Here is a 19,347-nt window from a genome sequence, read left to right as displayed (position 1 = left end):
CTTAGCTCCCCATCATGTTCAGGCTCAGACTCAGTTTCACATGAAGGTGTCATCTGTGGCCTCGGGTTCTGATCCCCGGTCTGAATGTCGCCGTCCTCCTCCTCTGGGCCAGATAAAATGGGACAGTGCGCATAATTGATGTTCTTGGCCTTTAGGAACCCGTCTAAAGAGTCGAACACCTCTATGTCAGTGGAGGGAGACGCCGCTGCTAGTTTTGAGGTGGAGTCTTGATCTATGGATTGTTCACGTTGCAGATCTTCATGTTCCAACCCTTGCTCTTTAAGTGAAGCTTCAGTCTTGACCGCATTTTCACACTGTGAAGAGTTAAAGAGTGCATGTTTAGAAGATTCAGTACGTTATAGGCTCATGTCTCTGATTCTTTTGTCCCATGCATACTGATGTGGATACACAGATACTGATGCCAGTACTGAGGGTGATACCAGGCTAAAATACTGCAGGTACTGAGGGTGATACCAGGCTAAAATACTGCAGGTACTGAGGGTGATACCAGGCTAAAATACTGCAGGTACTGAGGGTGATACCAGGCTAAAATACTGCAGGTACTGAGGGTGATACCAGGCTAAAATACTGCAGGTACTGAGGGTGATACCAGGCTAAAATACTGCAGGTACTGAGGGTGATACCACGCTAAAATACTGCAGGTACTGAGGGTGATACCAGGCTAAAATACTGCAGGTACTGAAGGTGATACCAGGCTAAAATACTGCAGGTACTGAAGGTGATACCAGGCTAAAATACTGCAGGTACTGAAGGTGATACCAGGCTAAAATACTGCAGGTACTGAAGGTGATACCAGGCTAAAATACTGCAGGTACTGAGGGTGATACCAGGCTAAATTCCTGCAGGTACTGAAGGTGATACCAGGCTAAAATACTGCAGGTACTGAAGGTGATACCAGGCTAAAATACTGCAGGTAGTGAGGGTGATACCAGGCAAAAATACTGCAGGTACTGAGGATGATACCATGCTAAAATACTGCAGGTAGTGAGGGTGATACCAGGCTAAAATACTGCAGGTAGTGAGGGTGATACCAGGCTAAAATACTGCAGGTACTGAGGGTGATACCACGCTAAAATACTGCAGGTACTGAGGGTGATACCAGGCTAAAATACTGCAGGTACTGAGGGTGATACCAGGCTAAAATACTGCAGTTAGGGTATATTTGCAGTTGTGAGGTTAATCAAACTCACTTGGAGTGTGAATGTGATATATCACAGGAAACGACTCAACCTCTATATATACTAGATAATAGTCAGATATCACTTCAGTTAGTAAATATAAATGGTCATATTTAATAAATATAAATTATATGATATTAGTAAATATAGATGATAGTGATATTTAATCTCAGTTAGTAAATATAAAGAAGTCAAGATTTAACCTCAGTTAGTAAATATAGAGAATAGTCATATTTACTCTGTTAGTAAATATAAAAAATAGTCATATTTAACGTCAGTTGTAAATATAGAGAAGTCATATTTAACTTCAGTTAGTAAAAATAGAGTATAGCTACTGATGTTTATATGATACTGTATGACTCCTACAATGTGAATGTAAGGAGGAAAAATGATTCACACATCCTTACATGAACATATTCTGTACACTATGTTCTCAGTCGCTCTATAGCTCCTGTCTCTGCTCAGTATCTGCTTCTGACACTATAATGTAAACGGCCTATGATATATAATCAGTGAAGGGAGATGTACCTTATGGACTAATATGGACAGTCGAGACACAGTAGATGCATCATGAGTACTTACACATCAGAATTTACATGTTAAATATGTATCAAGTAATATGACTTTGTCTTTGTGAGATATAAAACATGTACACTGTTACTGTGTTACTGTCTCATATCCTCTGCTCTTTATCCTCTCCTCTTCACCACCCTTCTTCCCCACTCTTTTACTAACGAAAGAGCATTTTTATTTCACAAACTGTATGGATCCATATTATAATAGACAACCTTATTGAACTTTAGGAATTGTCTCCCAATCATTCGGATATTCATCTCAATATTAGCATTCCGATTCTATTTTTTTTTTTTTTATTGGTCTTTTTCCCCCTCCATTTTCCTCCGATTTTTCTCCCATCCCAATGTTAGTCGTATGCCAATTCCCAGTCCCTTCCTGGTCGCTGCGCACTTACCCCCCACAGTCAGATCATCTGGGAGAGTGGAGGCTACCACGTGCTTCCTCCGACACACGTCCAGCCAATCACCGCTTCTTTTCACCTGGCAGCGCGGATTCTCATTGAGAGGGCGTAGCGTGTGGGAGGATCACACTATCCCACTCAAGTCCAATCCGCGCTTAGCAGGCGCCCCGACCGAACTGTAGGAGTCGCTGTTTACAACGACCCGGACCCACCCCGCCAGCTTCTCCCACCCTCTAATACAGCCAATTGTATTAGTGCAGACGGCCAGCCAAGCTGGTGACAACCCCGGAGCTGTGAGCTGGATTCGAACAGGCGAATCCAGCTCACAGCTCCGGGGCTGGTGACGAACGCAATCTCCGCTCGGCCACCTAACCGCCTTCCGATTCTATTCTTAATACCTCGGACCACGGATCTTGATTTAGATCAAAATACATCATTACAGTGATATAATCACCTCCATAAACAGTGGCTCAGGAGGTAGAGCGGTCGTCTGGTAATCAGAAGGTTCCTGGTTCGATTCCAGCTCGTCCCGGGCAGTTTGTCGAAGTGTCCTTGAGCAAGACACATAAGCCCTAACTGCTCCTGTTAAGCAGGTTGGCACCTTGCATGGCTGCCTCCGCCGTCTGTGGTGTTTAAGTTCTGCCTTTCTCTTGAAGCTCAAGTCACAGCAGTAAGGTTTCTCTCCTGTGTGTACCATGTGGTGAACTTTAAACTGCAACTTTGTCTTGAAGCTCTTCCCACACTGGTCACAGCAGTAAGGTTTCTCTCCTGTGTGTACCATGTGGTGTATTTTAAGATATTTCTTTGTCTTGAAGCTCTTCCCACATTGGTCACAGCAGTAAGGTTTCTCTCCTGTGTGTACCATGTGGTGTCTTTTTAGGTTTTCCTGTCTCCTGAAGCTCTTCCCACACTGGCCACAGCAGTAAGGTTTCTCTCCTGTGTGTACCATGTGGTGACTTTTAAGTTCTGCCTGTCTCCTGAAGCTCTTCCCACACTGGCCACAGCAGTAAGGTTTCTCTGTGTGTACCATGTGGTGTTGTTTAAGATGTGCCTCTCTCTTGAAGCTCATGTCACACTGGTCACAGCAGTAAGGTTTCTCTTCTGTGTGTACCATGTGGTGACGTTTAAGCTCTGCCTTTCTCTTGAAGCTCATGTCACACTGGTCACAGCAGTAAGGTTTCTCTTCTGTGTGTACCATGTGGTGTTGTTTAAGCTCTGCCTTTATCTTAAAGCTCTTCCCACACTGGTCACAGCAGTAAGGTTTCTCTCCTGTGTGTACCATGTGGTGCATTTTAAGTTCTGCCTTTCTCTTGAAGCTCTTCCCACACTGGTCACAGGAATTATGTCTCAATTCCTCCATGTCTCTATTGGTTGCCGGGCAGCAGGACACGGGATGGATCTGGGGAACAGAGAGAGAAAGAAACATTCAAATAAAGAGATAGGTTTATAAACTGGCAGTCTAAGGCCATGTATAGATTTATGCTTTAAGACCTGAGGAACCGTGCCTTACAGTGAAATTACAGAGGTTCATTCTCCACTGGACAGATAGCATGAGGTGACTGTTCATTCTCCACTGGACACATAGCATGAGGTGACTGTTCATTCTCCACTGGACACATAGCATGAGGTGACTGTTCATTCTCCACTGGACACATAGCATGAGGTGACTGTTCATTCCCCATTGGATACATAGCATGAGGTGACTGTTCATTCTCCATTGGACAGTAAGTAAGAGTAAGTAAGTAAGATGTGTTGTGCGCTCCTTATCGACCTAGCAACTCTTCGTTATTATGTTGTTTTTTAGTAATGTTTTACACAAAAAGGTGACCAGCATTGATAGATATGACAGAGAGGCACTACTGGACATAGAAGATTTGACGATCACTCCAGAACTGGAGTTTTTACACAAAGATCCGTTGTTCATACGAAATGCAGCAGACCCGTTCAACGCAGTGCTGCCGAGGTCAAAGAGACGCAGAAAGCGGGGATGCAGAGCCGGCCTCCTGGTGAGACTGAGAAAGCGAGCCAATAGCCCCCCGCCTCCCAGCATTCTGCTTGCCAATGTACACTCTCTGGATAATAAACTGTGCGAGCTAAGAGCAAGAATATGATTCCAACAAGAAACGAGGGACTGCAACATAGGGGTGGACGGTATGGTCTAAAATTTATATCACGGTATAATTTGAAGCATAGACGGTAACGGTATATATCACGGTATCAGTGTTTCCGTTAGAATAATTTTTTTTGCCTGATAGGCAGGCTATATAAAGAATGACATCCTCAAGGCATGTAGATTTATAATATTTTAACTTAAAACTAGGCTACTTTTGCGTATAAAGTCATTATATTCCAAATAAAATAAGTCCAGAGTCGAGACTCCGTGCTGCTCCCATTGCAAACAGCGAGGCTGAATGCTGGATTTTGCTAGAAGCATATGTAGCTGCAGAGCCGCAGAACCATGGGCGCTTTCAGGAGCCATTGGCAATTCAGCCGTTGGGTGGGGGGGCGCTGTTGAGCGGGCCTGTGACCAGACCTAAAAGCGCCCATGGTTCTGCGGCTCTGCAGCTACATGCTATTCGCAACTCCACTGCTGCAGCCGTCCTCCCGCTGCAGCCGTCGTTATCATAACACTACACACATATCATAATGTTTACAGCAAACTGTAGTTGATCACCAGGTATGTTTTATTAACGTAGAATAATTCATATAAGAAAAACGATAGGGAAATCCCTTACCTTTCTCCACTGGTTAAAAATGCCAGGAACTGAAATTGAAACTTGCTGTGCGCCGCGGTGATATGTGTTTATTATGAAATGACAATTGCGTGACAATTACGCGAAGCCTCCTAAATAACTTTTTCCAGTTTGCACATATCTATTATCTATGACTAATTCTATCTATTTTTAGGGGCAAATGCGATTGAAATAGTCGCGCTGTGGTTACATGACGTCATTGCTCTTTTAGAGCTGCTCTACCGGTTACACGGTATAGTCAAAATCCATACCGTAGAGTAGGGGTGGACGGTATGGTCTAAAATTTATATCACGGTATAATTTGAAGCATAGACGGTAACGGTATATATCACGGTATCATCGTTTTTGATAAAAAAAACTTTTTTATTTTATATAATTTTTTTTTTTTTTTTTATAAAATATATATATTATATAATTAGACTTGTACTTGTATTATCATGCGAGACATCGCCACCACGCAACAAGCTCCACTGTCTGTGTGTACTCTAGTAGCCTCCAGCTACGGCCAGGTTTCCCCGGAGCTGCACCTGGACCTATACTCAGTAGCCTCGAGCAGAGCTACGGCCAGGATTCTCCGGCGCTGCACCTGGACCCTATTATATTGGAATAACGTTAGCAAGCCCTCAGCTCGAATACGCATCGAATCAGTGTTATAAGACATTGATATCAGGAGCTATCCGGCTAAGCCGGATATATAACGTTAATACAACGCCTCAGTGAATTATTTAGTTCAATGGGACATTTCGTTTTGAACGGTGAACTAACTCGCGTTAACGTGAGCTAACGGCTAACAGGTAGCACACACACGTCTCTCTCTACTAGACTTTGTGGAGCGTTTGTTGATGTCAGGAGCTATCGGTAGCTGGCCGACTAGATACCGTTCGGTTAGACAATGCCTCATCATGTATTAAACTAAAAGTGAATAGTTGACTGGGTCATTTTGTAACGGTAGCTAAGCTAACGTTAGCTCAGGGAGACGCCGCCGACAGCTGAGCTCCCGTGTCCCGTCCCACTAGACTACTAGATCCGTGTTTACATGCGTGCGGTAGGGGCTGGCACGCCCACTGCGCGAAGCCTCCTAAATAACTTTTTCCAGTTCGCACATATCTATTATCTATGACTAATTCTATCTATTTTTAGGGGCAAATGCGAGTGAAATAGTCGCGCTGTGGTTACATGACGTCATTGGTATTTTAGAGCTGCACTACCGGTTTAGACGGTATAGTCAAAATCCATACCGTAGAGCAAATTCATACCGTTTATACCGTATACCGTTTATACCGTCCACCCCTACCGTAGAGTAAATTCATACCGTTTATACCGTATACCGTTTATAACGTCCACCCCTACTGCAACATCATATGTTTGACGGAGACATGGCTGGGCGAGGAGACTCCACGCCAGAACAATCAGCAGCAAAGAAGGTAAACACCCAGAGGCTGCTTTCATCGTGGTTGGAGATACATTTTTATTTTTATTTATTTTTTAAGAACAGTTTACCTATCAGCCAGTTCTACAGGATCTGTAGTACAGATGCGTTTTTTTAGGAACAGACAGATACTTTAAAAACGAGCTTTAAAACCAGAGGGTACACACAGGACATTGTAGAAAAAGCAGTTTTGAAAGTAGGCCATAAAACACAAGACGATTGCTTACAATCTACAAGAAACAAAACTACCTCTGCACAACCTACAGTGTGTTACACAATACTCACCTCTAGGCAACCTTTTTAAGCAAACTATAAAAAAAAAAAAGCATCTTCTCAGTTCTGATCCAACATTGGATAAATCTTTTCAGATCCTCCCTAGACTAGTATACAAGAGAGCACATAACATCAGAGACATTGTGGTCAAATCAGACCTGCCTCCTTAAAAAAAAAAACTTTTTTAGATGACCTGCCAGATGGAAACCGACGTTGTGATTCGTGTGCTCAGTGTCACTTTACATAAAAGTGCACTTTTTTCTATCACCCATCAACTGGGAAAGAGATCAAAATAAGAGGCAAAATAACATGTAAAACTACCAATGTAATCTATATGCTCAATTGCCCATGTGGTAAAGCATATGTCGGTAAGACAACACGTGCTTTAAAAACACGTATTGCTGAACACAGGAGTACGATACGGAATGGGGATGAAAAAAGCCCAGTAGCTTTACATTTCAAAAAGGCACACCACAATGTCTCATCATTAAGATACCTTGGAATAGAGAAAGTGCATCTTCCAAGACGAGGGGGAGATATAGATCATCTCCTACTGAGGAGAGAAGTGTGGTGGATCCATTACCTCAAAACTATGGCACCAGCAGGACTCAATGAGGACTTTGACATTAGGCCTTATTTGTAAATAAACCAATAGAGGGAGACAGTCAATAGATAGTCTTCATTCTGGGTCACTGTTTTTTCCTTTTTGTTTTCAGTGGCTAGGACCTGGACCGGGTCCAAAAGAAAGTACTTTACACACTGCTGTCTATAGATGCAATAAATCATGTCTAATACCGTGTTTAATATATATATATACATATTTCTCTAAAAAATCTTTTTCTAAAAAAGGTCAAATGTAAAAGATAAATTGTTACTAAATCATGTCTAAAATGTATAAGAAAATCATGCAAGTCTTGGTACCGCCCCTGATCACCAGGTGGGGCTGATAGCTAATTTATTAATTTAATTTCCTGTATAAAAAAGATGCAATTTTCTGTTGTGTTCATACTTGAAAAAGACCGGAAGGGTCGAAACGTTGTATCTGCTATTTTTTGTCACAATTAAAACACATTAGAGCATCAAAAGTGAGTTGCGAGCCCCGCTTTGTTTCATGTACTACTGTTTTTACAGTTTGGCTCAGCACCAAGGAATGGAGGATGTGCGTTATTTATTTTTTCTGGAGATTTCAACCAAGCATCTCTGTGTGAAGTATTACCTAAATACTTTCAGCACATCGATGTGAAAACACAGGGAAATAACATCCCGGATCATCGTTACAGCCCATTCAGGAAGTCATACAAGCCCCTCCTCCGTCAGACCATTCTTCCATCCTGCTTCTACCTGCCTATAGGCAGAAACTGAAGCAAGCACCGCCCACCGTTAACTCATTCGGGGCCATTGGAATTCCCCATCCTGTTTAAGCACGGCCAGGTTTTCATTACATAGTTTCACTGTGCATCACGTTGTTTGTAGAGCTAAATCTATATTTTATATTATAGCTATGGATACAATACCATGGTCATTTGACAGTAACTATCTTCTGTTCAAGATGCAAAAAATAAATAAATTTTTCATCCATACGTTCCTGTTTTATACCGTGGTGAAAATGAGTATAATTTCGGAATGATCCAGGCTAATTCCTGGGAGGCTGGTTATAGCCCGCAACGTGTATTATACTAAAGCCATTAGAGTTTCGTCCCTACACACGCTACTATTTAAAAATCAAATGCATAAGATAGGTATTATGTTTAATCATGAGTGCATGAAAGGGGGGGGGGGGGGGGGGGCGGCGTTTCTGATTAATTGATTGCCAATAACGGCATTCGTTTTTACCACAACACACGCCAATCAGGGGGATCATGATGGGTATGAAAACTATGCACGATCAAGCTGAAATTTACGTCAAATTGTCCTGTAGTCGGTGGTATTCCAAAAAGAATATTCAAATTATTTGATCGCCATCTGGTAGATTGTATGTCCATTTGGTCCACGACATAACCCACCACAGCATATGGATCGGGGGTCCCGAAAACGATTCAATGGGATCGGGTGAAGCCCTAGGTTCCCCATTACTAGAAAAGAGAGCCCGGAGACATTTGAGTGTAGCACCCGGTCTGGAACAGGGGTTACTGCACCTACTAGCAGGATCTGGCTGGTACTGCACCTTCGGAGTCCCAGTATGCCTTTTACAGGCAACATACAGGTCCCTGACATTGAATAGGATATTAAAATCAAAAAAAAGGGAAAACGATCTAAAAACGTATATATACACGTTACCCGTTGGCGCCCAATAACTTATATATACACTTGGATGGCCCCGAAAGTGTTAAGAAGTACAGATCTGGTCTGACCAATCGGACGAGGCACTATGAGACTGTTTTGATCATGCAGAGTGGGAAATGTTCCGTGACTCACCGGACAATAACATTGAGGAAAACACAGAGGAATCACTGGTTTCCTACAGAAATGCACTGAGGATGTTGTGCCGAGAAAATAAATCGGCCACAGAGGCAGAGTTTAAGCGCATCAACACCAGGAAAGCAGCCGGGCCAGATCACATCCCAGGCCGGGTGATCAGAGCATGTACGGCGGAGCTGGCCGGGGTGTTCACGGACATATTCAACCTGTCCCTCTCCTTGAGTGTAGACCCCTCCTGCTTCAAATCAGCCCACATTGTGCCAGTACCAAATTAGAGCAAGGTAACAAGCCTCAACGACTGGCGCCCAGTTGCTCTCACCGCCATACTGAGCAAATGCTTTGAGAAGCACATCAAGACACTGATCAACAGCAACCTACTGCTCAGCCTGGATACCAATATGCCTACAGACAAAACAGGGAGGTTGACAACCTGGCAAATTGGTGCCAGGAGAACAACCTCTCTCTCAACGTGGACAAGACCAAAGAGCTGGTCATAGACTACAGGAGAAAGGGAGAGAAGCTGGACCCCAATACCATCGACAGGGCTGCAGTGGAGAGAGTCAGCAGTTTTAAGTTCCTCGTGTTCACATCTCCCGGGACGAGTAGCTTCATTAGTTAGCCAGCAACCAGTCAAGCTAACGTTAGCTGGCTCCAGCAGCTTGTTGATGTCGTCGGGAGCATTTAGCCTGCTGGCTACCTAGCTCCACTTCAACCAGCATCGGGAGATCCAGCAGCTTGTCGATGTGCTAATAGCCTCAGCAACCTAACGTTAGCTGGCTCCAGCAGATCGACAAGCTGCTGGAGCCAGCTAACGTTAGCTTGCTGAGGCTATTAGCACATCGACAAGCTGCTGGAGCTCCCGATGCTGGTTGAAGTGGAGCTAGGTAGCCAGCAGGCTAAATGCTCCGTGACGCTGAACTGCATGCGCCGGTCTGTCTGTCTTGTGGAACGTCTTCATTGCATTTATTTATCAATGCGTTGATTATCCTCCAGTGTTCACTTTTTATAAGGTATTGTCTTGGTAAATTACCATAATCCTATACTGTGAATGTTACCAGCAAACTCCTAAATGCACTGAAACAATGGTTGGTTATCATCAGCCAGTGTTCACTTTTTATAAGGTATTGTCTTGGTAAATTACCATAATCCTATACTGTGAATGTTACCAGCAAACTTCTAAATGCACTGAAACAATGGTTGGTTATCATCTAGTGTTCACTTTTTATAAGGTATTGTCTTGGTAAATTACCATAATCCTATACTGTGAATGTTACCAGCAAACTTCTAAATGCACTGAAACAATGGTTGGTTATCATCAGCCAGTGTTCACTTTTTATAAGATATTGTCTTGGTAAATTACCATAATTTTATACTGTGAATGTTACCAGCATATGTGTCTAATGCACAGCAACAATGGTTGGTACTGATGACTTGTCACCCAGTTTATTGAACATATTTTGAAATAAAAATGTTCATTTCATCAAAGTTTCAAGTTTTCTGCATTGTAAAGTATTCTGTATTTTATAATGTTTTCTGGACCTACACCAGTAGTTATAACTTACTTGTTCGTTAGTGCCAGGCATGGTGGTTGATAAGGTAGTAGTATTTCCAAGTGAAACTAATTGATATATTATCAATACAAGCTATTATTACTTTATGAATGTGTTTATCATGTATGGACGAATAAATTGGAAAACAGGTAGGTACAGAGCAACACAGTGTCTACAACACGGGAGCAGATTATGCACAGTACATGAATGAGAAACAGTCAAAATGTTTTTTTTTTGTTTATTGCATGCACATGATCTATAATACCTGATCGGTACAATATCTACTAACCTGATCAATACAATATATTCCCACCTGATCGATATAATAGTATTACTGCATTTCAAGTTTGTCAGTCAGTCAGTCGGACTGTCAATCAAACAATCAAACAATAAATCAAACAACCAACAAAACAATCTATCAATCAAACAACCAACAAAACAATCTATCAATCAAACAATAAAACAATCTATCAATCAAACAATAAAACAATCTATCAATCAAACAATAAAACAATATATCAATCAAACAACCAACAAAACAATCTATCAATCAAACAATATATCAAACAACCAACAAAACAATCTATCAATCAAACAACCAACAAAACAATCTATCAATCAAACAACCAACAAAACAATCTATCAATCAAACAACCAACAAAACAATCTATCAATCAAACAACCAAAAAAACAATCAATCAAACAATAAAACAATCAATCAATCAAACAACCAACAAAACAATATATCAATCAAACAATAAAACAATCTATCAATCAAACAATCTATCAATCAAACAACCAACAAAACAATCTATCAATCAAACAACCAATAAAACAATATATCAATCAAACAATAAAACAATCTATCAATCAAACAATAAAACAATCTATCAATCAAACAATCTATCAATCAAACAACCAACAAAACAATCTATCAATCAAACAATAAAACAATCTATCAATCAAACAATAAAACAATCTATCAATCAAACAATAAAACAATCTATCAATCAAACAGCCAACAAAACAATCTATCAATCAAACAACCAATAAAACAATCTATCAATCAAACAATAAAACAATCTATCAATCAAACAATAAAACAATCTATCAAACAATAAAACAATCTATCAAACAATAAAACAGTCTATCAATCAAACAACCAACAAAACAATCTATCAATCAAACAACCAACAAAACAATCTATCAACCAAACAATAAAACAATCTATCAATCAAACAATAAAACAATCTATCAATCAAACAATAAAAAATCTATCAATCAAACAATAAATCAATCAAACAACCAACAAAACAATCAATCAAACAATAAAACAATCTATCAATCAAACAATAAAACAAACAATAAAACAATCTATCAATCAAACAACCAACAAAACAATCTATCAATCAAATAATAAAACAATCTATCAAACAATAAAACAATCAAACAACCAACAAAACAATCTATCAATCAAACAATAAAACAATCTATCAATCAAACAATAAAACAATCTATCAAACAAACTATCAAACAAACCATCCATCCATCCATCCATCCCAGTCTAAATTGCTTTATAACACGTTCAGTACCTATTATCACCCAGGCGGCGCACCGTTCATAAAAAGGCCTGTAACTCCTTTTCTAAAGAATCCACCTGGATTTTTACCTGTGTTGACCTTTTTTTAACTTGTAATTGTGAACGAACGAAGACATGCAGAAACAAACGTTTTTTTTCATTGTGTCGTCAAATGAGCCAAACCATTTCCCCATAGTTATAATATAAAATATAGAAATAGCTCTGCTAAGATCATGAGATATGCTAAAATCGCCCAGGAATCCTGGCAATGCACAGTAATTTCCGGATTTCTGGCCGGCGACCAAAGTGTTAAGAGAGAAAGATGCCTTCATGTCATGGTTCATTATGTACCGAAAATAGCCTAGATTTGCCAAACTTATTTTTGTTGTACTGTACTTGTGCTGTATAATGACAGCTAATCTAATCTAAATGAGGGAAGCCTCCACTTCCTAACAAGTTGAAATAACGGTTTGCGACGGGAGAAAAGGAAATGTTAGCTTTAGGCTAGAGCGTGTTTACTTTAGTCTGTCTTACTCTCACTTTTACACTGAACTCGGAGTCTCTTATTTTAATTTTTTTTATTGATCTTTTCCCCCCTCCTTTTTCCTCCGATTTTCTCCCATCCCAATGTTAGTCGTTATGCCAATTCCCAATCCCCTTCCTGGTCGCTGCGCACTTACCCCCCACAGTCGGTCTGGGAGATTGGAGGCTATCACGTGCTTCCTCCGACACACGTCTAGCCAATCAACCGCTTCTTTTCACCTGGCAGCGCGGACTCTCACTGAGAGGGTGTAACAGGGTTCGAAATTAACGGGGGCTTGGGGCAAAATGCCCTCGAAAATTGACCAAATGCCCTCGAAAATCAGTTAAGGGGGGCAATAAAAGCCCCCGACAGTTTACTAATTATATATATAATTATATATATGCTCTACAGTGCGAGCATTTCCCCCGTATTTGCCCCTAATAATATGTGTGTGTGCGAACCGAAAAAATCATTTACTTGCAGAGTGTAGATTACAAAACAGCTCCGCTGTTAATAGTTAAGAAACTGGACTGAAATTCAGTTTTTGGGTGGAATGCAAAGAGGGAGGGAGGGAGGCGGGGCCCGCTGCGTGTTAAGGGTGCTTGAGGTGCGAACACAGACAGACAGACAGAGAGCTCTGCTTTTCAGCAAGCATGCATAGTGCTGTGTAACATTAAGTTACACTGCTATCTTAACGTTAGCAAGCTAAGCATCTGCATAGCGCGACCTGTGTAACGTTAAGTAACTTGTGTTCGGCGGGGAAAGACCGTTCCATTTGTAACTCAACTCCAAAGAATAACATCCAAATGATCCCGATGCGCATTTCCTTCATTCCACAGCGCTGAGCGGGCAACGTATTTCATTGATCGATCTGACAACAACACAACTTGCCCTCAGGGACAATCATATTTAATCTATTTAGATAGAGTATGTGTGTATTATTTACAGATAATTGAAGGTACCTCAAAACATGAAACCAAGCCATGTCACACATCGTGTGTGTGTGTGTGTGTGTGTGTGTGTGTGTGCAAATCTGATATGTCATAAATGTATAGATGTAGCAGTACTGTCTATCTGTATGTCATGTATGTCATATATGTTATGATGAATTGAAAATGGGGGACCCTGATGTAAACAAGACGAAAGTCTTTCTCTGGTCTGCATCCCCTTAACAATTGTATGTATAATTGAGCTGTACTGTACTGTACCCATTCTGCAATCTGTTAATAAACTTTTCAATCAATCAATGTGTGTGTTACTTGAACAATTGTCACTCTGCTCCTAAATTTCTGTGTGCTCCTAAATTTGTATTTAGATTTTATTTATTAACATTTTATTTAGGAGCACATGTGCTCCTTGGGAAAAAGGTTAGCGTAGAGCCCTATATATGGAGACATTAACATTACGTTATCAAACATAGGGACGAAGACTGTAAAAAAAAATGTCAACAATGTTTTATAATCTTTATGTTAATTTTCATTATAAAAATGTTGTGCCCCCGAAATACAAAAAAAAGCCCCCGAAAATCAATTAAGGGGGGCAAAAAAAGCCCTTGGATTTTTTTTTTTTATTTCTAACCCTGGGGTGTAACGTGTGGAAGGATCACACTACCCCCCTTAGATCCTATCCGCGCTGAGCAGGCGCCCCGACCGAACTGTAGGAGTCGCTGTTTACAACGACCCGGACCCACCCCGCCAGCTTTCCCACCCTCTAATACAGCCAATTGTATTAGTGTGAACGGCCAGCCAAGCTGGTGACAACGCCAGAGCTGTGAGCTGGATTCGAACAGGCGAATCCAGCGTCTCCGGTGTTGGTGACGAACGCAATCTCCGCTACGCCACCTGACCCCCTCACTCTGAGTCTCTTCTAAGGTAGCCTCCTAGCTATCAAAACCTAGCTCTGGAATGCCCTACCCAAAGCTGTAAAGGAATGTGAATCACTACTAGTGTTGTCAAAAATATCGAAGTATCGATACATATCGATACTGAATATTTAAAACGGCTTCGATACTCATTTCCCGAAGTACCGATACTTTCTGCAGTATCGGTACCAGCTGGCGAGTGTTCTACCGCAAGTTGTTGACGCGCCGCTGTTCAGAGCGCTCAGCGCGCTTGCTCCCCAGCTCCTCCGAGTCCAGCCCTCCCCCTCACAGAGTCACAGAGAGCCGTCTTCTTCAGTTAGTAAACAAACATTTTAGCTGAAGATGGTAAATGCAGAGCCTCCGCAACTTGTGCTTGTGGATAAAGAAAACAGCAGAAGTGCTGTTTGGAGGTACTTCGGGTTTCAAGTAAACAACGAGGGACAAGCTACAAATGCCCCAATGATATTTGCAAGCGGTGTTAGAGCAGTGCCAGCGCCGATCTCCATAAAGAAATTAAAGAGGTTCGTGACAGCTGCTCTTTCAACGTCACTGTGACTGAAGCATTAAACCATTAACTCTAGTTTAATACATGATACGTTGTCTACTGATGGCGCATAATATCAACAGCTGATTCGTTGTAACGTTACAGCTACCAGCTAACGTTAGCTACTGCTAGCTCTGTTAGCTTAGCTGGCTACTTGTATAATTACTGCATGGTAACAGAGTAACGTTAACGTGTAAACGTTATGTCGAGGTCATACAATACTACAGTCGACATAAGGTTAACGTTACCCCGTTTCCATCAAGTGTTTAAATAGCAGCAATCTTGTTGAAAATGTAACGTTACTAAAATGCTCCGAGCATATTCTCTCTCTCTCTCTCTCTCTCTCTCTCTCTCTCTCTCTCTCTCTCTCTCTCTCTCTCTCTCTCTCTCTCTCTCTCTCTCTCTCTCTCTCTCTCTCTCTCTCTCTCTCTCTCTCTCTCTCTCTCTCTCTCTCTATAAAAACGAAACTGTTACTAACTGTAATATAAACAGTTCAGTTTGTCAGGTACATGCAACACAGATTAGTGTTTACATCTGTCTGCTTGAGAAAATACCATGTTCTGCATTGAAGTGAGATGAACAGTTATTTTTAAATGTGTGATCTAAAGATAAACAAAGGGTTTTAAAATTGTTATATTTATCTTCTCTTATAGTACCAGAGAGAAGCTAAATTTGAAGCTAAATTTGTTTAAAAAAAAATATATATATATATATATATTTTTTTTTTTGATATCGAAATAATATCGAAGTATCGATACTTTTCAAGGTATCGTATCGAAGTCGAAATTCCAGTATCGTGACAACACTAATCACTACCCACTTTCAAAACCACTCTCAAAGAACACCTACGGGAGACTGCAATTCGAAACTGGCCCCTGTAAATGTCCTAACCCAACCCCCTCCAATGTACAGTAAATTACCTAGTATGGTTGTCAATATTCCAATGTACAGTCTTGCTTGTTTGTACAGTGTTCCCCCCCCCCCCAACCCCCTCCAATGTACAGTAAATTACCTAGTATGGTTGTCAATATTCCAATGTACAGTTTTTCTTGTACAGTTGTACAGTGTTTCCCCCCCCCCCAACCCCTCCTATGTACTAATCACTGACATGTAGGATAGTTCTATGTACTGATCAGACATGTAGAATAGTTCTATGTACAGACCACAATCATGTAGGATAGTTATATGTACTGATCCCAGACATGTAGGATAGTTCTATGTACCGATCCCAGACATGTAGGATAGTTCTATGTACGGATCACAGACATGTAGGATAGTTCTATGTACTGATCACAGACATGTAGGATAGTTCTATGTACTGATCAGACATGTAGGATAGTTCTATGTACTGATCCCATACATGTAGGATAGTTCTATATACTGATCAGACATGTAGGATAGTTCTATGTACTGATCAGACATGTAGGATAGTTCTATGTACTGATCCCATACATGTAGGATAGTTCTATGTACTGATCAGACATGTAGGATAGTTCTATGTACTGATCAGACATGTAGGATAGTTATATGTACTGATCAGACATGTAGGATAGTTCTATGTACTGATCAGACATGTAGGATAGTTCTATGTACTGATCAGACATGTAGGATGTATGATGAATTGAAAATGGGGGACCCTGATGTAAACAAGACGAAAGTCTTTCTCTGGTCTGCATCCCCTAACAATTGTATGTATTGAGCTGTACTGTACTGTACCCATTCTGCAATCTGTTAATAAACTTTTCAATCAATCAATCAGGATAGTCTGCACTGCGCTTCTAAAACAGCATGATTATAACAAACATTCAAAGTTCTAACTTTGATTTATTTGGGCACATGCATTTATTATTTGTAATATTGTGATTGATGTATTACCTCATTTAATGTGGTGCATTTTACTTGTAACGTGAGTTTTCACAAGTTGAGCAAACTAGCAGCTGGCCGTGTGTTTCTCTTGCATGTTAGCAATCGCCATTTTATCTTTGAGTGGCTGCCGTTACATGTTCACGTTTGGTTTCCCTCACGTTAGAAGAAGAACAAGAAGAACAAGAAGAACACGAAGAGATGCTGTTTCATTCTGTTCCGTTCGCTAACTTACAGAATGGACGATGAAAGCATCTGTAGATCACTTACTTACTTGTATCTTTGTTTTCTCCGGACAACCGTCAACAGGCTTCATCCACTTCAGCCCTTGTCCCTCCCCTCCACCAACCCGCAGGCTCGCGCGAACAGCGTCACGTGCCAGCCCCGGGTTGGTGGAGAGCAGAGTGACAGCCCGGCCGACCAATGAGCCCGATACTAGGGTCGTTACAGTCATAGATATCTATGTGTAGCAGTCTGGAAAATATGGTATATTATTCAGAACTGCTGACTGTGTTTATATCCCTTTTTGTACACAAAGACATTCTAACTAGTGTCATTGATTCACACGAACAATGACACAAACGTCCCCGTTCCAAGAGCATGTGAATACGGATCATAAATGACAGTATTGATTCATATTTTACAGTGCGTCTCCCCGTGTGACTGGCAGGCGGGACCAGCAGGGGGCAGTAGCAGGCAGAGAGTGGCGGAGAGAGCTGAGAGATGATAAAGAGAGGAGTGCAGCGGAAGTCGTTCTCTTCTCGGCAGTGAACTTGACCACGAGAAGTCACGTCTAACGGGGGAGCTCTAGACAGCCCCGTTGCTGACGTTTATGCCGGAGTGCCCCGTGGAACCGTGACGGGTGATAGGAAGTACTGGCTAGTGGAGACGATATCCTAGCAGTACCAGTGTTATGATATTACGAACATTAAGTGCAGAGTCGGGCACTAAGAGTCGAGTTATACCTAGTTACAGTGAGCGGTATAAGTAGCGTGCGGCTAAGGTTCACAGTAGCATTGCTCGTGTTATACCTAGTTACAGTGACGGTATAGTCTGCGTGCCAGAGACGTACGGGACATCCAAGCAGTCTGCCCGGGCGTCAACAGCTGTCTGCACCGGAGAGCAGCAGCACACCCTGCCCCAGGCTGCCTGCAGGACACGGGGAGTTCTTTACCACCGGCAGAGTTCGCCCAGCACCAGCTCAGCCAGCACTGCCTCTCTGCTATAGCTCCGCCTGCTAGCCCCTGCGGCGCGAGTGTTCGACGCCATCTTGCCTCCCGGACAACAGTGGAGTGACGAGGCGGCCATTTCGGATGAGTACAAACGAGCATTGATGCTCCCGACTCCATATACAGTATACAGTGTGGTGCTGCCCGCGGGCGAAGTTAACGTTGTTAACCACAGTTCAATAGGGGTACCCCAGACAATATATACCGGTATTAGCATAGGACTTTTGCAAGGTATTTTGTGGGCTCACTCTTTTATTTTATTCCTTTTCTTTGAGCGTGATAAGGTGTGTATTTCCTAAATAATTCCCGTTCTGTGAATCCCTTTATTCTCTTCCCTATGCTCCCCCCTTCCTTCCCCATATTCTCAACCGGGGACAGTAAGAGTGTAATTCCTTAAAGAAGGTGGATACTGTGGTCCGCCCAGACGTGGGCAGCGTTTAGTCTGGGTACCTGAGAGCACTTGGTGCCTGTGTGTGATACTGTAATTGACTTATGCTAATAATTCATGCCAGTAATTATTGTATGGATACCCATGGTGCAGTAATCACCAGCCGTAGCTTTGTTGTAACCAGGCTGAGTTACAATACAGTCATCCAGAGCGGGAGCACTGTGTGTGTCTTTCATTATTTCTAACCCTAACCCTAACCCTTTGCTACGGGTAATATATGTAATCGTAACCCCTTGCTATTCTACCTTTTCCATTGTAAGGGTTCTGGTCGTCTCACTAAGGGAGGGTACTGCTTGCGGGGGGAACCCAGTTATTTCTCTACCATCCGGTCAGTAGGTGTGGGAGGGAAAAAGGGGCAACTGTGGAGGGTGAGGGTGTGTTGGGGAGTACTGCGGACTACTCCAGAGAGAGGGAGGAAGACCAGAGTACCGGACCAGGTTTGTAAACCCTGGGCCTCATTCACCCCCACTACCAGCCTCCAGTTGACGCTCCGGACCCCAAAGACGGAGGTGCAGCTGGCCAGGGTGCTACTGTGTCTCGCTACCTATTGACCGCACCCCACAGTTCCCACGAAGCAGGGATAATCCACCCTGCTACATTTGGCGTCACGAACAGGATCAACATCCTACTCCACTCCCTTGTAAGTGACGACCCAGAGACCTGAGATGTCGGACAACGACAACCCGAAGCCCGATGCCAAAG

At 42.1% G+C, this 19,347-nt stretch overlaps 1 protein-coding gene across 1 annotated transcript; it reads right to left on the bottom strand.

Annotated features, from left to right (window-relative positions):
• Nucleotide 1: 1 nt before the first annotated feature.
• LOC311243427 (uncharacterized protein) lies at nt 2–17,293 on the bottom strand (the record flags this gene model as incomplete). Its single annotated transcript, XM_084332658.1, has 4 exons — nt 17,243–17,293; nt 2,630–3,574; nt 61–314; nt 2–5 (listed from the first exon to the last, which is right to left on the bottom strand). Exons 1-4 carry the CDS (start codon nt 17,282–17,284, stop codon nt 2–4), a joined length of 1,245 nt encoding a protein of 414 aa, XP_084188784.1. The 5' UTR covers nt 17,285–17,293.
• Between the last annotated feature and the right edge of the window lie 2,054 nt (nt 17,294–19,347).

Source organism: Notolepis coatsorum, assembly GCF_963971535.1.
Source record: "Notolepis coatsorum genome assembly, chromosome: 17".
NCBI lineage: Eukaryota > Metazoa > Chordata > Actinopteri > Aulopiformes > Paralepididae > Notolepis > Notolepis coatsorum.
Note: the sequence above shows the minus strand (reverse complement) of the source record. Positions and strands in the feature narration are given on the sequence as shown.